The following is a 19,855-nucleotide window of genomic DNA, read 5'->3' as shown; positions in this document are numbered from 1 at the left end:
TGGTGATCTCTTGCTTATGGATGACCTGTGTGCTTATAGCAAATGTGGTTTGTTTTTTTTCTGGGGAAATAGGAAATGGGGGTTATCAGGTGTGGGTGTGAATATTTCTCTCCCTGAATTTCAAAGCCATCCTGGATAGATCCCTATGCTCTGCTGTTGCATTAACCTGACTTAATGGGCAGCGGTCCTGGAGTTTCTTGGGACAGTGATGGGAAGTGGCTCTCAGGTCCAGTAGGAAGGGAAGCTACACTTGGATCGAGGGCTGGTGCGGGGCATGCACTGTCCCCAGTCCTGTGTGGTTTGGCATGCATTCAGCCATTGCCGCCTCCTCCACTTGGGTTTTTCCATGTGCCTTTCCCATGCAGCAAACTGCTGTAGACCTCAGCCCTCGTTCCTTCTCTTTGCTCTTTTTTTCCTAGAACAGTGAGGTCTTGCTATTTTTGTAGGACTTGGGGCTCTTTAGCAGTGGCTGAGCAACCCCAACAATTTTTTGCCAGGTGTGTGTCCCTGCAGTGCATTTTCACCACCCACCCCATGTACTTTGGAGAAGTTTCTCTATAAATATAATGCCCTTTTCCTCTCCTGCCCTCAGGGCCTTTCCTTTTGGCTGGGAGGAATAACTTCAGAGTAACTAGTTTCTAAACTTGGCTGGTTTTCCTCCAAGTTATTTTTTTCTCTTTTCCGGGGGCAGGGGAAAATATCTCTTTTCTATCTTCATTGCACTCTATTTTCTTCTTGAGATTATCATGGGATCTCTCACTGCTTTAAAAAATAATGACCTGTATGCCTAAATAAGAAAAATCTTTCAGTCTTAAACAAGATGGAGGTCCTGACAGACCTTCTTATTCATTGAGTCAAATTTGCACAGTGAGAAGATGAGAGAATACAGGTGCTTTCCAGACCACACTTAACAGGGAGGCAGCAGTTGGTTGGGGTTATTTTTTGCCTTTCCAGTCCGATGGCTCTCTCTACAGTGTGTGCTGTGCAAAGCATCTGGTTTGGGCACCGGAGGCGACAGGGAAGGGATCTGCATGCTCAGTTCATTCTAGGTAAGGAAAGCCATGAATCCTTTTATCCCTGTTAGCCAATGCGGGTTGTCTCCATATGTGCATGCTGCCCCAGCCTGGCTCCTACTGGGCAGAGTCCCACATGGGGGTAGCCAAGCTAAGCAAACCTCTCAGAGTTTGAGACGTGCTAAGAAAGCATCAGCTAGACTTGGATGAATGAATGCTCTCCTCTTCCTGTGCAATAAAACACGCTGAGCAAACCCACTTGGGCTCAGAAACCCCATTGCATTTTCCCTTTTTAAAGAAGTAGCATCAGCCCTGCTCTGCTCCACATGCTCTGTTTGGAAACAAGGCAGCACATCAGGAAAGAGCCTGAAGGAAGAATTTATGGTGTCTCTAATTAGTCAGTTTGTTCCATCCTTGAAGAAGAGGATAACGAGTGACAGGGATGCATTGCTGGCCTCTGGAGGAAGAGTGCTGTGGCTAGGCTTATGTCCAACTGCTGATAGGGTAATTAGTGGTAACTGGGAGCTATCAATCATCTTGGGTGGAAAAATGTCTTGGTTAAAGGAAAGACCCTCCCAAACATTTTCATAACTCAAAAGGGTGTGAGACAGGGTCTGGAAGACAGTACTGGCAGTCTGTGAGGTATTTGAGGAAGGAGTCTATTAAAAGATAAATTGAACACAATGGTCTTTTGTTCCTCCCCGGGTAGGTGACAGAATTTGCTGTTATAAAAGTTGCAAAGTATTTTGGAAGGAGGAAGGAAGAAGAAAAGAGTTAGCAGATGGAAAAGAGGGAAGAATAACAAGAATTAGGGGGAAAAAAAGTAACAATGCACTAGATACTAAAATCAGCTGCTAATTGCAAAAGTTATGTAGGAAGAAAATTAATCTATGCAATTTGACAAGTGAGTAAAATGTATCATTTGCATTTTAAGTGCATGATCAGAGAATTTATTTAAATAATTATTAGCTATAGTAAGTTCCAACTTTCTACTTTTCCCAGACAGCCACGTTATGAAAGAGATTGTAATTTTCAGCAGGAAGTGAAAGTGCCATGGATTTTGTTTTTTCCTTTACCCAGCCATGATTTACTTTGGCCAGTTTTTCGCTGTGGTTCCTTCCTAATTCTGCAGCTCTCTGAGGAATAGGACTTGTGCAGGCCCTGACCGAGTGCTGAAGAAGCGGTCAGCTCCTCGATGGAGGAATGTCAGACTTTTCCTGAATAACCAGCTGCAGTTTTCAAACTCGTTTGGATCTCCAGAGCTTTCAGACACCACTTTCCATATTCCTGGCATGGAACAGGATGTGTTAGAGGATGGAGGGTGGGAGCTGCAGAGAGACTATCAAAGCTCTACTCTGCCAAGAGTAGGGTTTTATTGGAGTGGTAGCTTGTTGCACTGGCATGTGTGTCTTCAGACTAAGAGTTGCGAGCTGCTTGTGGAAATATCCAGGTGTTTGAGATGGACTTCAAAAACACAGAAGGAGCTGGAGAGTTAGTGGGGTAGTGCCCTTGGAGAGCAAGAGCTGGGTAAGAAGTTGAGGAGACTTGGCAGTCTGGCAAGGAAACTCTGTTAAAGGCATGAGCTGAAACCATCTCAGTGCAAAGGAGTTATAGTAAGGGATCAGCTAAAGAAAATCATAAACTCCTCAGTGAGCTGAAATTCAAGACAGAAGAAGAATAAAGCTGGAAGGATTTAAAATGAACGGGTATGCAAGATGAAAATCTGAAAGCCTAGGGTGAGGTGGGACTATCAAGGACACCAAGAAAATGCTGAAGAAGAAGTTCACTGTGAGTGAGAAGGAGACCTTCCTCCTCACTGCCTGGAGCATGAGAGCTGGTCACACCAGACAGCAAGGACACCAGCTTCTTAGAGAAATGCTGCAAGAAATCTCTGAGCCTTTGAGGGCTCATGGAGGACAAGTGATGTTTCAGAAGATAAGGGCAAGGCAGAGGTGGTGACAGGGAGGAACTCAGTTTCGTTCCGTGATTAAGACCCTGTGGATAAGGTAAATAGACACCATGTCTTCTGCCTTCACCAAGTTGTCTGCTGTTGACTCATGCAGCGAGTTGGAGAGCAGGTTGCTATTTGAGATCTACACTTCGAGAGCAAATGGGCTGCTGAGGGGAAGCAATGAGAATGACCAGAGGTCCAGAAAACACAGCCTCTGAGGAGAGACTGGAAGAATTAGGTTTTGTTTAGTCTAAAGACAAGAGAAGACTGTGGGGAACAGGACAGCAGACTTCAAACACATGAAAGGTAACCGCAAAAAGGAGAGAAATAAAAAAAGCTGTTCTTCGAGTTTGCTGTGCATCAGAGGTCACTGACTGACTTAAACAACAACACTGGAACTTTTGGGTAGTCTCTAAGAAAGATAATAAATATGGCCTTATGAGTCAGGGCATGGGTATCGCCTGGATCAGATCACTAGGGAAGAGCGCGATGTCTCCATCCCCAGAGGACAGCAACAGGTTAGAGAAATATTTGCCCAAATGGGCTAGGTAGAGACTTTTTTCCTTTGGTTGCTTTGAAGATGTTCCCTCCTTGATTTTATGTCCCTCTCATTCCCCAGGAATCCTTTAATCTCTGTTTGGTTTGCTCAGGGGAGGCAGAAGGGGAAGAGAAAGGGGATAGTCAAGAGCAGCGGTTTTCGGCTTGCGGTTTGCCCAAGCCTGAGGGCACGCTGGCTCTTTGGCAGAAGGTGGCGGAGCGGAGTGAGCCTGCCACCATCCGGTTTCAATTTACCATCCAGGGGTCCACACCGCTACTGGAAAACCCTGAGGGGGCCTCCAGATCCAAAGCGCGAAAACCCACCGGGCGAGCTGACCCCGGGGGCCCTTCCCAGCCCTGTTTTCTCTGCTTTCTGTGGTGCTAAGTGCTTCAGCATGGCAGGGACAAATGCGATTGTTTGCTGCTTGGAAAGAGCTTGCTGACCCATGGATGTCTGCCCAAAATGAGCATTGTTCTGCCCTGTGTCGGCCATCCCACCGTGTCTCCCCCGGTGGTGCCGGAGGTGCTGTGTTCGTCCCGGGTACAGCCAGTACCGTGTGGGCCATCTGCTCTTGGCCCTTTCCTGCCCTTTGTTTTCACAAGGGGCTCTCCCAAATGTTTGTCAGAATATTTCTGTTTGTCTATTGTTGAACCCTCATCTTTGAGCACTTTAATCTGCTTAATGGGCTCACTGCGGTTATGCCAACGGCCCAGATTTTCCTCATCAGATTCTTCTGGGTCTGGAGGCCGACTGGCTCCTGTCATCCTTATAGACGTTTCTTGAAACAAGCAGATGCTTGGAGATGCAGTTAGAGTCTGTGGCTTAACTTCACTATCAGACCCTCTCTTTTATTTTTGAGACTGCTGCTTAATCGTATTAATTTTTCTGTGAGGCTCCACCTCATTGTTCACTTTGGGCATGGCTTCCCATGGACTTCTCCGCTCGGTGCTGTGCTTGAGGCCGTCGCCTTGGCAGGGGCTTGTGGTGGTGTTGGTGCACCGGGATGCTCAGAGTGCCTGAGCAGTGACTTTTATCCTCAACAGCTGCTGCTATTAACTGCCGAGTCTCAGTGATGTCATGGGTTTGATTTCGGAGGCGAGCTTGGATGACTGGCATAACCTGGTGCCTCAGCTTAGCGTTGGTCACATTTTTTGGCAGTGAAATCCTGATAGCCTTTTCGCTGTCCAACATTTCTGCCATCCTTTGAAGAACCTCTTGCTCCTCTGCAAGGGTGTAGCCGAGAGGGGGATGTTTTGGGGATGGAGGGGCCTGGCCTTTGCAAGGGGCTCGTGCTCTCTGGACGGAGTTATACACTCAGATTGTCTGCTGTTGCTGACAACACCTGAAGCAAAATTTCTAGAGGGTGTGCTTTGGGTAATCACTGTTGTTTAAAATTTTTGTTATTAGTTTGAAGATTTCTGTTGTCTTTAATTTTCCCTGCAACTAATAATATTGAATTATGGCAAGGTAAATGGCATAACTCTCTCTGAGTTAATGCTCCCTCCACCTCCCCTCATGTCATTTGTCCCCTGATGGAGGTAGGGAAGATGTCTCTAAAAGACTATGAGTACCGTGGATCTGTTGTGTGAAAACGGCAGCATGGCCAGCTTTTAAAAAAGGCCAAACCCACCATCTGGGCTCTGTGCACCCAAATGGGGTCTGCCTGCTCTGAAACGGGGTCATGCTGCGCTGAACGCCCATGGGGCTGGGAACAAGGGGATCCCTGCCACCCTGGGTAAGGTCATGCTCGGGCTGCTGACATTTTAATCAGCATTTCATAACTAATTGCCTGGCCACAGCTATCTTGTTATCAATTAACATAGTCCTGAATGTCAGGAAGTAACTGTATCTCTCTAACTCGCTAAGGCTGCCTTCTGGGTCTGTGAAATGGCTGGATTTCCTCACAGGGATGGATTACATGTTTACATCTCCCCTTCTGCCAGAGTGTGTAGTGAGGATGACCCAAGGAAGCAACAATAACATCTTTATGTTCCCTCTCTGTCCTCCTTGTCTTGTGTATGCAATAGAGCAGAAAAAAAATCCCTTGTATGTGAGCATTTGGAGCAGGCTGGAAGACACCCACATTGCGGACACTGGACTGCCTGAATCTGAGAAGTTAGAGAAAAAAAAATTAAGCAACAGCATTTGAGAGCCTTTTAAGAACGGCCACTTTTCCAGATGTCAGGAAATGCCCTTAAATGGATGGGATCGTTTCAATGATCCTATCAGTCCAGAGAGCATTGCTGTCTCCAAAGCTGAAGGATATCTCTGCCATCAGCAGAAGGTCTCACACCACACTGACCTGCTTTAATACTGTCCAGCTTTAAGATCTGATATTCTGAGACATGGGACTTTCCAGATTAGGATAAATATGACCCACTTACAAAACTAAGCGTCCCCTCTTTTGAGCCGGAAGAGGCTACAGTGTGGAGGGTGGCTTTTTATCTCTTTGTGTGGGTGAGGGAAAAGGGGTGATTGCAGTTCCATTTTAGATAGTCACTGGTTGAATGGGCCACAGGGAGGGACAAGTGAGCAGAGAGCTCTGTGGCATGGCCCTGCTGTTCATCACAGGTGTGCCCCCTCTATATGCAATAATATATGCAATAAGGTGGACTCATCCTGTTTGCAGATCATGGCTGCTCATTTGATCACTTGGGCTACAGGAAAAGCAGAGCTTCTTTAAGGAAAGTTTCTATCTGCATAAAAGCCAGAGCGGCTGAGAAGGGACAGTGCAGATGGTGCTAATTTCCAGAGGCCATATGTTTGGAGGGACCCCGGGTACCCCCACAAGAATTCTTTGTTTTCCCAATGTTCATTTTCAAAGGTGCTCTGGAGGTCTCCTCTTTGCAGGAGGCCGCTGCTTCCTCCCACTCGTCCACTCCCGACACGTTTGGTCCATCCCCTCCTCCGTCCCCCGCTGCTCAACAAGCCCCGCAGCTGGATAAACAGCGATCGCAGTCGCTTACAGCCCTCCAGTGCCTTTCAGCGAGACGCCAGCACAGAGAGATGCTTCCTGAGCTGCTCATCGTGGGTGGATGGTCGTGCCGCAGCCCGCACGCCAGCACCAGCGTCGCTCTGCTCCCAGCAAGATCAGGTTCAAAACGCACAGGATCTGGAGGTGCTAACTACAAATGTAGGCTCCCTGTTCTGTGCAAGGTTGAGGAATTTGGTGGTCTGGGAGCTCTGGCTCTGTCTGCTGGCTGGGCTTAGCTATGAAATGGGTTTAGAAATGTTCATGATAGCTTTGATCCCTGCTCTGTTGGCTCGTTGTCCCTTCTCTGCTGGCTGTTTATGGAAAGGGGATCTAGCTCAGCTCCTAATCAGCACCGCCTCTATCTCACCCCAAAAAAGCCTGCTGTAAATATGGGAGAGGAGGAACCCCCATAGGTGTGATTCGCACTTGCGGCTGTCGAGGTTGTTGGCTCTTGGTTGGTTGTGGAGTTCTTTGGCGTTCACCACCATCGAGACCACCCGGGGGCAATCAGGCCTCTTTCTACACTTCTGCAATCTAGCTGGGACTGCAGGAGCTGGGGATCATGGGGGAAAACACACAGTGGTGGTGTTGTGACTCTGTTGCGGTTCACGTTGCTTTCATGAAGGATCCTGTGCGGCCTGGTTGACTTGCAGGTTTGCTCCCTTGGCTTACAGGGTTGCCAGTGTCCCTCATGAGGCCAGGGCAGCTCTGCCAGACCCCTGGCCAGGGGCGAGCCTGGTGCACTGCATGCAGCACAGCCGGTGCTGCCTAGGAGAGGCTGGCTCAGCCTGGTCACCGGTGGTTAGACCGTTGGAGAGCGGAGGTGCAAGGATCCCCTCCCTCCTTTGCCCGCTCTTTCCTCTAATGTGCGTTAAATTACTTCTTGTTATATTAAAGACTGAGCCTTTTTAGAAGCTCTGCTCAGCCTTCTCATTAATCACCGTGACGGAACATGACAAATCCACTTTGCTGAAGCATTATTTCACTTTGTAAAATCCCCAGTGCTTTGCAACAGCTTATCCAACAGCACGTCCTCCCTCCCCACTGTCCTTGGGACATCTTCCCTCCTCCAGCCCATGCAAGACAATGTTGCTTTTAGAAGTGACTATATCCAAGGGCTTTGCTTTCTCCTGGGTTACGTGGACGGTCCCGGCATTTGAAGTCCAGTCCCTGGATGGTCTCTACTGATTGAGTTACTGCAGCCAAGACTGTGTCCCTGCAGATCACTGATGTGTGTTTACACAAGACTGTTCAGCCCCCCCTTCACATAACCATTAATTTTATAGAGGGCATATAACAAAGATGGGCCTCCAGTATGCCTCCTGCCTTTGATCTGTGTGGGGTGTGTGGCCTGATGGGCCCAGAGCTGCCGGCATTGCTGATTTACTCCGCTCTGCGGACGTAGCTTCTGGAGCAAACAAAAGCTTATGTTTTCTCTCAGCGGTATTGCAATACCATTACAGGCTGTGCTGCTGTCTGGTCGCGTTTGTCCTGGAAGGGCAGGGATGGCTCAGCGTTTGCTTGCCTTTAAATTTTGCTTTCAACGTTAGCTAAACGGTTTGGTTCATGCAATCCACAAGTGCCCCAAACCTGCACAGACGGGTGGGCGGGTTATTAAGGGTCTATAGTGTTGCTAATGGAAATAAAGTCCGTGTATTGGCAAGCTATAAGCACTGACCTTGTGACAGGGCGCTCACTCTGAAACAAAATCTCTCCAAAACAGTTCTCTCACAGAACTTTATTGTCATCCAAGCCAAGCCAGACTCAGAAAACTTTTTTTTTTTTCTTTTTTTTTCTCTCAGTCTGGCATAAATTAGGATTCCTGGATATGAGTCTGACCTTGCCCTCCAAAATGAACTCTCTGATCAGAAACCCTTGTGTTGTTTAGACTTGGCATACCAAGTAGGATAGTGACCTCAGCACCAACACTGGTGATGGGCGATTGCCAAACCAACCAAATCTGGGTCACCCCTGAGCTCCTGTCCTAAATTTGAACGGAGTTGTTTTGAGTTGTTGAGCCTTCTGGCTGTGAATATTGACCTTAGCTCAGTCTGTCAGTCACCACAAAGGTGCTAAACATTATTATTTTTTTAATTTTAACCAAAAGGTACCCTTTAGAGGTAACCTCTTTTGATCAACCACGATGAAAGCTGAGCAAAAGTCTAAGAGTGGCATTTGACAGTGCAATTTTAGGTCACCAAAGCTTGATAGCCAACCCGTTTGCTGAAGTCCTCAGTATGAAAGAGTCGCGCTAAGTGAGAGATTTCCAGTGCAGAAAATGTTTGTTCATCCAAAGTCTCCAGTTTCTTTTATGGACTTTCAGCCAGGGGCATTTTCAGGATGACGACATGTTCTGCAGGTGCTCACCGTGACATCCGCCTCCCGTGCAAAGAAGAGGTTGCTGCCTGTTATCTGTCAGCTTGCCTGTTATACTGCTTAGTCTTACTTCTTGGCACTTTACGTAAAGAAAAAAAAAAAAGAAAATAGAGTGTCTATAAAGTATGGAAAATGTAGAAACCCCTGACAGTTGTATGGTGTGTCTTGCTTCTCCCACAGAGAGGAAACCACAAAATAGTGAGTCCAGGGGTTTCTTTCCACACACACAATATCTGTCAGGATTTTGAGGAATTTTCTGGGAACTGATGAAAGAAATGTGCTGTTTAAGCCCTGATATATATTGTACAATGGTTCTGTATGAGGGAGATGCAGTGCTCCACACTGGCAGGTTCCAAAAAGCTTTCCAAAATAAAAGAAACCTGAAGGATTTGAGGGAATTTCTTCCAAGAGGGCAGATTGGCTCCTATGGGAACAGAGGCAGAAGCAAAAGGGAAAATTAGCTTGTACTAAAGAGGAAAGGTACCTGATGTGTACCTAACAGCTGTAGTTTCCTCGTTAACCTTTTCATGCCTTTGCAAGATCACTGATGCTGGTGGAAAATGCGTAGGCATTTTAGCAGCAAAGGGGCTCTCACCTCCCCAGATTCAACTTTCTCAACCCCATGGGATGGGCAGGATGTGAGGGGGAGTCACACAAGTGACAGTTCGCCCATGCTCAGCAGTGTCACGGTCATGGGGGGGACCCCTGTATGCTGAAGGACCAAAAATGAATGTAACAGTGTCAAGAGTCCTACTTACATGGCCTTCCCAACACAGGGCTTTCAGAGGCTTCCCTCCACTCATGGTGACTGTAAGCAGTGCTAGCAGTTGTGGGGATACCTTACTTAATGAGCAGGGAGTTGGTGAAAGTGCATCACCAAATGGGAGCAGGATCAGGATCAACCCCAAAAGATGGTACAATGTGTTTATCTAGCCCTTCTTGTTAAGATTTATTGCATTAAAAAAATTAATTATTGTTTCTTTTTCTTTTCTCTTTCAGGTCCACCTGTAAGTACCAAACCCCTATGATTTTAGAAGCTGTTGACACAGAATTTGCAGGGCATGAACCAGCAAAATCTCCTGTCTGTGGTGTCTGGTGCAGTAGCCACCTTTGCAGTCCTGGCACGCTGGGATCTCCCAAAGAGCAAGTACTGCAGGTGCTCAAGACCCGTATTGGGGTGGGACTGCTCTCGGCTGCATCACAGCTTCCGAGGGTGAGATGGAGGGAGTGCAGGGACGGGGACATGGCAAACGTGAGGGGCACAGATATCTGTGTATTACCAGTTGGCCCCACGTACCCTGGGGGAATCGGCTGTATGCGCTTCACGTGCATTGGATGCCACACGCTGAACGAGACGTGTTTGCAAAAAAGGGAAAGATAGATCGCAAACACATGGCAGGAGCTGAGCTGTAGGGACTTGTTCCCTGCTACTCATTCGGGCTTGCTGAACTGTTGGGCCTTCAAGTATAGCTGCACAACTATCAATTTCAGAGGAAAAATTGTGTTGACAGCTTCCTTTTCAAATGTTAGCTAATGCAAAACCTCAGCGCAGACGATTTAGGCTTCAGGAAAATAGCTAGGTTATTGCAGAAGTTTGCTTACAGCTATTAAGAGACCCACAGTGAACCAGAAGAAGCAATGTGAGGAATGAGGCCATGTATTGACATCTCTCAGGATTATAAAGAAACGCTATATTGTCTCTAGCACGGTCCTTCCAGAGGAAATGGTTTATATTCATGTACAATAGAGTAACTATACTGGGTTTCTGTGAAGGAACATGAGAAGTTAAACATACGGTAGTCATCTTTTGTCTGTTCACGCAAAAATGTCTTAAACGGTTTGCAGATGACGTTCTGAGGAGGAGTAGTTGCTGCACAACCTATTTTCCCCTTTCATCAAGTCGAAATGCTATAGAGTGAACTCCCACAGATATACGAGCACAGCCCGATTTAATGACAACAATCTTCCAAAATGTTGCACCTTCCAGGCCAAAAGGTTTGAAAGCATTTTACAGCTGGAAGCTCAGATCCACGCAAACTTTCAGTGATAGCTTATCCCAGGGGCTTTCAGGACTGGCCACTGAAGTGGATGTATTTCAGCGTTAGCTTTGCGTTATTGGGAAGAAAGCAGTGCTCTGGAGGGGGCTGCAAGTGGAGTCCATCCAGGGCTGTGCCTGCCACTCCACCCTGGGCAGGCATATGTTGGCACAAAATTGGTAGCGGTGTTGGCATTTCTATTATTGCTGTGAGAAGTTAGAGGGAAATCAATAGGTCAACGCAGACATCTCCCAGAGAGCAGTCTGCACCTTTGCAGGGTGAGGAAGACGCACACTCCAGGCTTTCTCTGCAGCAAGAAGGGTTAGAAACTTAATATCGTAATGAAAGATTGAAGCCTGGCAGAAACACGTGGGACCACCAGAGAAGTGCTGACAATATACGCTACCGTATCCCGGCTTATTGCGACCCCTGAACCTGTCTCCACACGCAGACGTTCACGACAGGCTGCGAGGAATGCTGCAGCCAATGGAAATAACAAGAGGAAGTCGGGCAGACCGAGCGTCGTTAGCCAAAGTGGAATTTGTCTTGGGGTAACAGCACCCTGGTCTCCTTCAGGACCTCTTGGGTTTCTGATCGGCTGGCGAGCAAGACCCGCTCAGTCACCGTGAACAAAAGTTCACTGCTGAAGAGTCAAGCAGAGTCCTCCGTGTCGCCATAGGAAATACTTCTCCCTTCGTATTTCTCGTGATTAAAACCGCATGCAAACTCAGGCTTATGAGCAACAGACCTGGGCTCCTGCCTGGCTGGTTGTCATACACATCGCTCTGGATAGCGATCCCCAAAGTGCTGACCACCCCACATCTCTCTCCCGGGTTTCTTTCCCAGCTTGCAAAACACAACATGCTGGGCAGCGGGGCTGAGCCCCTGGTGCTAGTGTTGGCTTGAGTGTCAGGATGGGCAGAAATATGCATTAGAAATGCACTGAGCCCTGCTTGTAGTTTAGATGGACTAGGAGAAAAGCCAGGGAAGTGGATGAGCAACACCCCAGCAACAGAAGGGGCCTTCATGCTCTCCTTTTGCCCACAGATGCTCCCACCGTTATTCTTGAAGGCAGTCGAGGCTTTGGTGAAGGCAAGGGCAACCCGCAGTCATGTAAGAAATTTGGTGAGATTGGGACTAAAAGGGGCAAAGAAAGGAAGGAAATGATGAAATCATGCAATAGTCCTGAGGTTCCCGGACTCTTTTGCCGTCTGGACCACATCCGAAGGAAAAGATCCTCTCACAGACATTTTCTCTCCCATTTCTGAACATGCAACATTTCTGTGGCAACTGCAGCAATTCCATACATGAAAAAATAATATTTAGCAGATGGAAACGAAGGAAAAAAGTCAGAGCCCTGTAATTAGGTCGTTCTCCGTGGACTTGCAGATACCTTCAGAGCGGTGCGAAGAGCTGTGGGTACAGCCATGCCGAAAGGAGAGAAAACTTCACAAACAGGAGGTTAGGAAACCGAAGCAATCAGACCTGATGGTCAAGGAGCTGTGGAGAATTTTTTAACCATTCCATTTCCTAAACCCTTACACGTGATTTCGTCTCTTTATCAAGCCCTCCCTTCAGAGTGTGAAGCTAACTTTCGCCGTTTCTGTGTATTTTGTTTCAGGGCCTTACAGGAAGACCAGGGCTCCCGGTAAATACTTCATTCTTTCTTTTTCATTCCCTCGTGCTCTCTGTCTGGCAATACTTTCATCAGTAGGCCTCTAGGATTCGTAAGCTGGGAGAAGGTAGTGATCTCGCATAGCAAACCTGATGCGGAATAGCATATTGCAAACAGGACATGGCTCGTAACAGAGTAGGGACCACAGGAGCTTTGTAGGACCAAACTTAAGGGTAACATAATCCCTATGAATCCTCCTGCATGTGGGAAACATGCTACATTAGAAGATGCTTTTGTCAGCTTGAGGGTCTGGTTGAAGATGCTCAGTGTGCAGTATTCTTGCTGATGGGGCTTGCTAATTGCAGCAGGATTTAAAAGGCCTAGGTCACTCTGGGACAAATGGAAAAGTCCATAATAACAGTATCTGCATCTGAGATAGATAGTCATGAGTGAGGAAGGAATGTGGGTTTTGGGGTTACAGCTGCGTGTTTCCTGGTGATGGCTCCCTGCTCCCCAGGCTGCTGCTCACCTGGAGACTGCAAAAGCCCTACCGGGCAGTTTCCTAACGAACAAAATGCAAACTGTGCTGCTGGCTCTGCCCCTGACTCAGGCTGCTTGTTGCCTTTCATGCTCCTCTAGCTCCGATGTGGGAGCTGCAGGCAGCTTTGCATGACTTTGTAACCAACCTGCATGGTATCATCCACCTGCGAGTGCTCTTTCCTGGCTCCCTGTCACAGACAACCTTTCCTTATGAACATCTGGCATTTATTTGCTGTCCTACCGGGAGCTCCCCCTTTGCTATTATTGCTTGGAGGGCTGTAACGCTGCGCAGTCACATACCAGACACAGTGCCGTCATGTACCACTCCGACACCAGGTACTCGCTGGAGACCTGACACAGCTCAGCCCTGACCTCGGGCTCTTCCTGCTCGGGCACCAGCCACAGCAGAGCCAGGAGAAACAAAATCAGCTTTTACCTCAAACCTTGAGGGAGATCAGCCTGAGCTCAGCTCTGGAGGAAAGCAGCATTTAAGGGACTAAAAGCACAGGAAAACTCAGCATTATGTTCTCCAGCAGCCACAAAGTAATCCCAGGGCAAGACGCTGACACTGGGAGTTTTGCTCGCTGCTGGCACACAGAGACAGACAAATACTAGTGGGACTGAGAACCTACCTAAAACCCTAGAAGAAAGCAGTTTCTCATATCATCTACAAAAAAAAAAGAAGCAGCTGTTTAGTGTTTCATCCATCTGCAAGAGATGCTTTTGCAAAACATATATTGCTTTTCAATTTATCAAAACATGCGCTGAATGGAAAGGAATTCCCCCGATACTGAATGGCCACCCAGCTCCACAGAGGGAAGCGGCTAAACTTTCACCAGGTAATGATTTGATCCCAGGCAATAATGTCTGAGTTTGGGATGCATGGCCAAAGGAGCCTCTGTGCACACCTGGCAAAACAAATAGAGTTAAGTGCATTCCCCTTCCAGAGATTTCAGACTACATTCACACACGTTGGGACTGAACATGGGGGAAGGCACAAAGAGGTGGCACCGATGGGGCTGGCGTCTCCAGCTGCAGAAATGAGAAAACTAGGTTTACGTCTACAGATGCAGGCAGCCACAGGCAGGGAGACTCTGTTTTACATAAGGAAACCCCAAACATTGCTGGAAACAGAACTGAGAGATTATTATCACGTCATTTTTGCAAAGTATAGAGAAAAAGCTACATGACCACTGAAGCCATAATCATCGAGATCCTTTAAGAATCAGCTGCTATCTTCCAAATCTGCACAGCCTTCAATTTTGGTGACCAGGAATGCAGAGGGTGTTGATTTTTTTTTTTTTTTAATTGCGTAGTTAAATTTATCTATAAGAGGCAGAAAACTGCCTTGTAGGTAAGTGGCTGAAGAAAATTGCCACCGGTCTTGTGTTCATGTGTTTACAAGGCTCTGTTCAGTGTCGCCTGACCCAAAGTCATTCCCCAAACCACTGTTAGGATCGTTCACACCCTGACAATGCACTGGGAAGTATCTCACAGGGGTAGAGGACACTGAACACAGCTGCTCATATGTCTTCTTCCAGACGTGCTTTTTCCTGTGTCAGCTTGTTTTCCCACATTTTTCTCTTGCTTCTGGACAGGACTATATTTTCAAGTCTAAAAGAATCCTGTTTTAAAGTGATAACTCTATAAATAAATAGCTAACACCCAGATGACTTTGGTAAAGAAAGAGAAAAATGTGACAGTTGGCTACTGCAGGAAGCCAGTTCCCAGGACCCGGATTTTATGAAGTGTTGGAAATTGGGATTATACTTTGTTAGACTGAAAACTCTTGCCCTTCTTTTGCTGCCTAAATTGCCATATGTAATTTCTGTTGTGAGATGTGCTGGTTTGTCATATGCACAAGTGAACTGGTGGCTTACGCACGTTCTTAAAGACAGGTTTGGGGCACATGCAAACACACTTTCCTCTTTCTCTAACTTGCTCTCTCCTTCTCTCAAAATCCCTGGACACTTGCACCGCAGCATGAAGCCCTGTCTGTGGCGTAGCTCATTTGTGCTGTTTTATAACCTTGCTTTTGGCCAGTTTCCAATTGCCTCTGATTTTGCCTTAATTGCCAGGGAGACAAAGGCGCAATGGGGATCCCTGGGCGGCCGGTAAGTTGAAACTTCCTGCATGTACCTTGTCCTCCCTATCCTCTTCCAACCCGCAAGAATTTGGGGGGGCTTTCAGGATGATCCTTGGTGGCTGTCAGCGTGAGCAAAGCCACCCTCCCTGAGCCCCATACCTGAGGGACTCTCCTTGTCGCAGCAGGGTGGCCAGCCCTGAAAACTGCATACATGCCGGGGGGGGGCTGTTTCCATCCCTCTGCCATATTGCTCAGGCCCGCCTCTGGTTCAGCATCCCCCCGGTTGGGTGCCTCCTGCTGCCACCTCATGCGCCGGCTGGGCTTGCTAACTGTGGGCTTGCTAACACGCACCCCTGCCTGCCACCGGCAGCTGCCCTTTCCAAATAACTCTGCCCTGAGCAAAGGGGGCCATCCCCTGCCTGGCTGAGTGCTGTATTTTGGAGCTGCTCTTTGCTCGGGCATCCCAGGGTTAGGACGGGGAAGAGGGCTGGGGCAGGACCTGAGGCCACCCTACTCATCCCAGCCCCATAGCCAGGGTTTTGGGGTGGGGGAGCGTGCCCTTGCCACTGATGCCTGTGTTTGTCTCTCTCTCTCTTTCTCTCTCTCTCTTCCCCCCTCCCCCGCACCCTCTTGCATGTGGCTGCGATGGGTGCCACTGACCCAGGGACTAAAAGGGCAACCCGGAGAGAAGGTGAGTCAGCTCCTCGCAGCCCATAGCATCCCCGACTGTCCTCCTCTGGGACAGCCCAAGCTCCCTGGTCACAGTCATGACTGCTGCAGCCAGCTTTGGGCTTTCACCTCCCTGGGCTGCCCCCTCTTCCCCGGCAGTGCGAGTTTATCTCCCAAATTCCTTCCAGGCCACTCAGCCTCCAAAGACCGTGTTTCTTGTTTATGACAATTTACTAACAGCATAAGAGCCAGCGGGCACACGCAGGGCTCCCCTCGAGGCTTCCTGGGTTTTAACTGTTGAGTTTCTTCCCTGCTGGCCGCTCCACTTGCCCTAATCAACCCGCAGCTCCCTTCCACCTCCCTTCCAGCCCAATCCCTGGTGTAAGCCATAGCAAGGAAGAAAATGGCATGGCACGCTCCTATTTCTGACATGGTGGGACCTCTTCCTCCTAAGGAAAACTGATGGTGTAGTTTAAGTCTGTGGGATGCCATCTCACAAACTGTTTGCCATGCAGCGAATTGGTGTTTTGTAGCTGCAAAGAAGTGGTAGTTTGCAAAGCATCCTACTGCTGGCCCGCATGTTTTGACATTTCAGCGTTAGTGTATTTTACCCTAGTGCTGTGAGTACCTCCCACCCATGAGAACAGCAAAATGGAGGTGTTTGGGGTGTGTGAATAACTGAATAACAATGTCTAGAAACTAGGAAAGGGATAAATATTCACCTGACAGGGGGACCATCTGTGCACTGCCATACCAGGCCCATTTGCTCCTCTTCATAGGAGAAGGAGAGAAAAACACAGCAAGGAAGGGCAAGGTAGGACAGAGATTCTCCTTCCTTGCTTTCAAGCTACTGCTTGCTAATTGGAGCCAACAAACATTATCTAACAGACCAAGATTTCACCACCTGAATCCATCCTGCTTTTTCTCTGTTTGTCCTTGCATTTCTTTCTGGCCAAAGCTTTCAACGTGAAGGGACAGTAGATAGATACAAACAAACAACGGAAAAATCACTCTTGATTGCCTGTGCTTCCCCAAAGCCCTCCGTGAGAGTCCTAGGTCCTTGGCAGGCCCCAGCTTTGTTTTGCAGAGAGCTCTGCTCGCTCTCAGGCTGCTTGGTTTATGGGATGCTCCTTCCCAAAGCTCCCCAGTCCTGGATGCTTCTGGAGCTGCCTCTCAGGAATACACCATGTTTTCCAAAGATGGGGACATGTCCTGCCCGTTACACGTCGTGGGTGGCTAGGAGCTGGAGAGGCAGCTGTTTTCTTTTCCAGCAATGCCTTTGCTGTTTTCATCCACCTCCCAACTGAGTTTGAGAAGCACACAAGCAAGGCATTTCTGGAGGCAGCCAGTTTGTTGCCCGCAGCTCCCATTTCCCTGAAGCCCAGCACATCCCTTCTTCTTTTCTTTCTTCTGTGGGACACAGTCCTGCTGGACTCACAGGAAGGAAACAGCAAGGGTTTTAGGCCATCTTTCACACTTGTAATGGGGCAGAACCTCTGTTTTACCAGAAATTGTTTTATGTGTTTATAGTTTTCCTTGCTGTGCAGCTTCCATTTTCTGGCACATCTGAGTAGCTCCAAATGACATCTTTTCTCCCAAAGCATGGGGCAAGAGCTGTGGGAGGCCAGAATAGCAGCTGTCCCATAAGCCCTGAAGGTCTCACACCTTGAGCACCCTCATTTAACCCTGGTCTTGATGGGAATATAATTGTCTTTGTATTTTCCTCTCCTCCTTTTCTCACCCCTTTTCCTCTCTGTGTCTTGTGTCTTCCTCTTGTGTCTCTGCAGGGTGCGCCAGGAGAAGCGGGCATGTCTATCATCGGGCCCCGTGGTCCACCCGTAAGTGGCTTTTCTCTATTTTTGACTGATGCAGGATGTGGGCAAGTTACAGGGAAAGACTTAGGAGGGGCAGTAAGACACAGCATCAGCTGGAGAGAGCAAAAACTCTGTATAATGTGGTTCCCATGCTGAGCCAGGCTTGGTTTTATACTGCTATTATATACTATATATAATGAAATTACAGCTCATACTCCAGAACAAATGAGGAAGCCTTCCCTTGCAAGGAAACCATATTCCTGTATTTAAAAGGAAGAAGAATATTTCCTTCTTGCAACAGGGCTGCTACTGCTTTTGGAGAAAATAAGCCCTTTGCCTGGCTAATCTCAGCCTTTGATTTCATTAGCAGAGGACATCCCCCCTGATTTTGCAGAAAAGCAGGATCAGAGCTAAGCTGGTGACTGGGGAACTCACAAAGATGGGTAGTTCAGAGTTGTTCAGAGGTCCTTGTTAAGTACCCAAAGTCTTGGAAACTCTTCGACACCACAGTTAGCACTATCTGGAAAGTCCCTTAGCTGGCTGGGGAGCCGAGGAAAGTGTAGGCAGGATTTTGCACCCTCTTCCAGCAAAAGTGTCCCTGCAAGGTGCAACTAGTCAGCCAGACAAAGCTTTTTTCAAGGATAGGGTCATAAAAAAAGACCAACGTGAAGGGTTGGAACATTTATGGAACATCCCCAAATGCTGGATGGTTTTTGTGCTGTGGGTCAGCCATCAAGCCTCTGCTTTTGTGCAGATGCAGCCAGTCCTCTCCACTCCATCCCTGCACAGCCTCCACCAGAGATTTCCATGAAAAAAGACCCGGAGACTCAATTCTCCCTCCCAGTGGGCACTTCCGATTTTGATTAACCTGTGAAGAGCACCGTCCTTGACCTGCAGAGAGGATGGGCCGCCAGCAACATTTGTTTCACAGCAGAGGTCAAGTGAGAGAGACCTAGGCAGTGCAAACACGTGGCTACATCTGGCTTTCCAATTAACTTTCCAAAAGCCCCATGATAAGTGTTTCTAATAAGAAACAGCTTTGCTGGTTCCCAGGCCCACCTGCCCAGCATGCTGGAGTTTGAGAAGTGACAGAACCGAAGCCCAAGACACAGACAGGTCTCCTCAAGTGTTTTGTACCCAGCAGATGGTCCCTGGCCACGTGGCCAGGTGAGGAGGGAGGGCTGGCAGGTCTCTCCATGACAAGCTCCGAGTGAGACCACCCTGCTCCACAAACAGAAGATTTTGGAGGGTAGATGCGCCGTCGCTTTTGCTGTTTCTCACAAGCTGTGGCCCTCAGCCTTTGCTGCTGTTTGGAAAAGTGCAGGACACGTTGCATCTCCAAAGCAGCAGAAGACTTAGATGGCAAATGATATTTAAAATGGGCTTTTGCCTACACCAGTCAAAGCCCCAAGGTGCCAGGACTGGCACAACCCCACACTTCCACCCCCAAAGCCTACTGTGAAGATGATCCAGTTTCCCAGGGAGCTGGTGATAGGTCAAAAGGATGGCTGAGCACTGAAGACAAACACGGAAACCGTGGCCAAGGGGCCACTCGGAAAGACGTGGGATGACAAATAGTTTCCAGATTTTGTTTGGAGGTTAAAGTTTTCGCTTGAGCTCAGAGCTGCTTAACTTCTGGCCAGAGAGGGACAGTGTGCCGATAGTGGCAGAAACAGACAGTCTCCATGATTTGGCAGCTCCCAGGATTACATACTTCATGTGATCAACATTTTAAAAAGAAGACAAGGAAAAACAGCCACCCAACAAAAACAGTCTCTTGGAATCGCTCGCTGCTGAACTGTTGTTTTGGCCTGATACCGTGCAAATCACTCTGCTGTCCTCCAAGGAGAAAGAGGCAGCAGTCTGTAGTCTACAGAGGAAGCCAAATTGCACCATTTCCAGGTTTTCTCCCTAATTCTTTTTTTAGCACTTCTTGTCCAGGGAGGTGTCGAACAGGGAACCAAAATTAATGAATTGTGGCTAGGCTTCTCTTGGTTCTTACCTTTTCAGAAACCACTGGTGGACAGATCCTTGAATTTATAGCCTATCTTCCCTCCTGGTCACTGGCCAACAGGACCAGGTGGTTTTATATGTATCTTGCAAAGCAAAGCTGACCAAGTTCAACTTTGCAGAACTAAAAAAACAGTGCAAATGCGATTAGGTCCTGGTAGCATTGTGCATAAAACCAGAACTGTTTAGTGCAACATGAGGCATTGTGTGGTAGGGGCATCCCTCAAACTCTG

General features: G+C 48.1%; 1 protein-coding gene across 1 annotated transcript in view; it reads left to right on the top strand.

Annotated features, from left to right (window-relative positions):
- COL13A1 (collagen type XIII alpha 1 chain) overlaps positions 1 to 19,855 on the top strand; it is a 91,097-nt gene that overhangs the window by 18,669 nt on the left and 52,573 nt on the right. Inside the window, 5 exon segments of the mRNA XM_041127085.1 lie at positions 9,852 to 9,859; positions 12,510 to 12,536; positions 15,122 to 15,157; positions 15,794 to 15,820; positions 17,586 to 17,636. Coding sequence (XP_040983019.1) covers positions 9,852 to 9,859; positions 12,510 to 12,536; positions 15,122 to 15,157; positions 15,794 to 15,820; positions 17,586 to 17,636 — 149 coding nt within the window.

The sequence above is a fragment of the Aquila chrysaetos genome, chromosome 11 (genome assembly GCF_900496995.4).
Source record: "Aquila chrysaetos chrysaetos chromosome 11, bAquChr1.4, whole genome shotgun sequence".
Lineage (NCBI taxonomy): Eukaryota > Metazoa > Chordata > Aves > Accipitriformes > Accipitridae > Aquila > Aquila chrysaetos.
The sequence above is the reverse complement of the archived record's forward strand: the minus strand, read 5'-3'. Positions and strand labels throughout refer to the sequence as shown.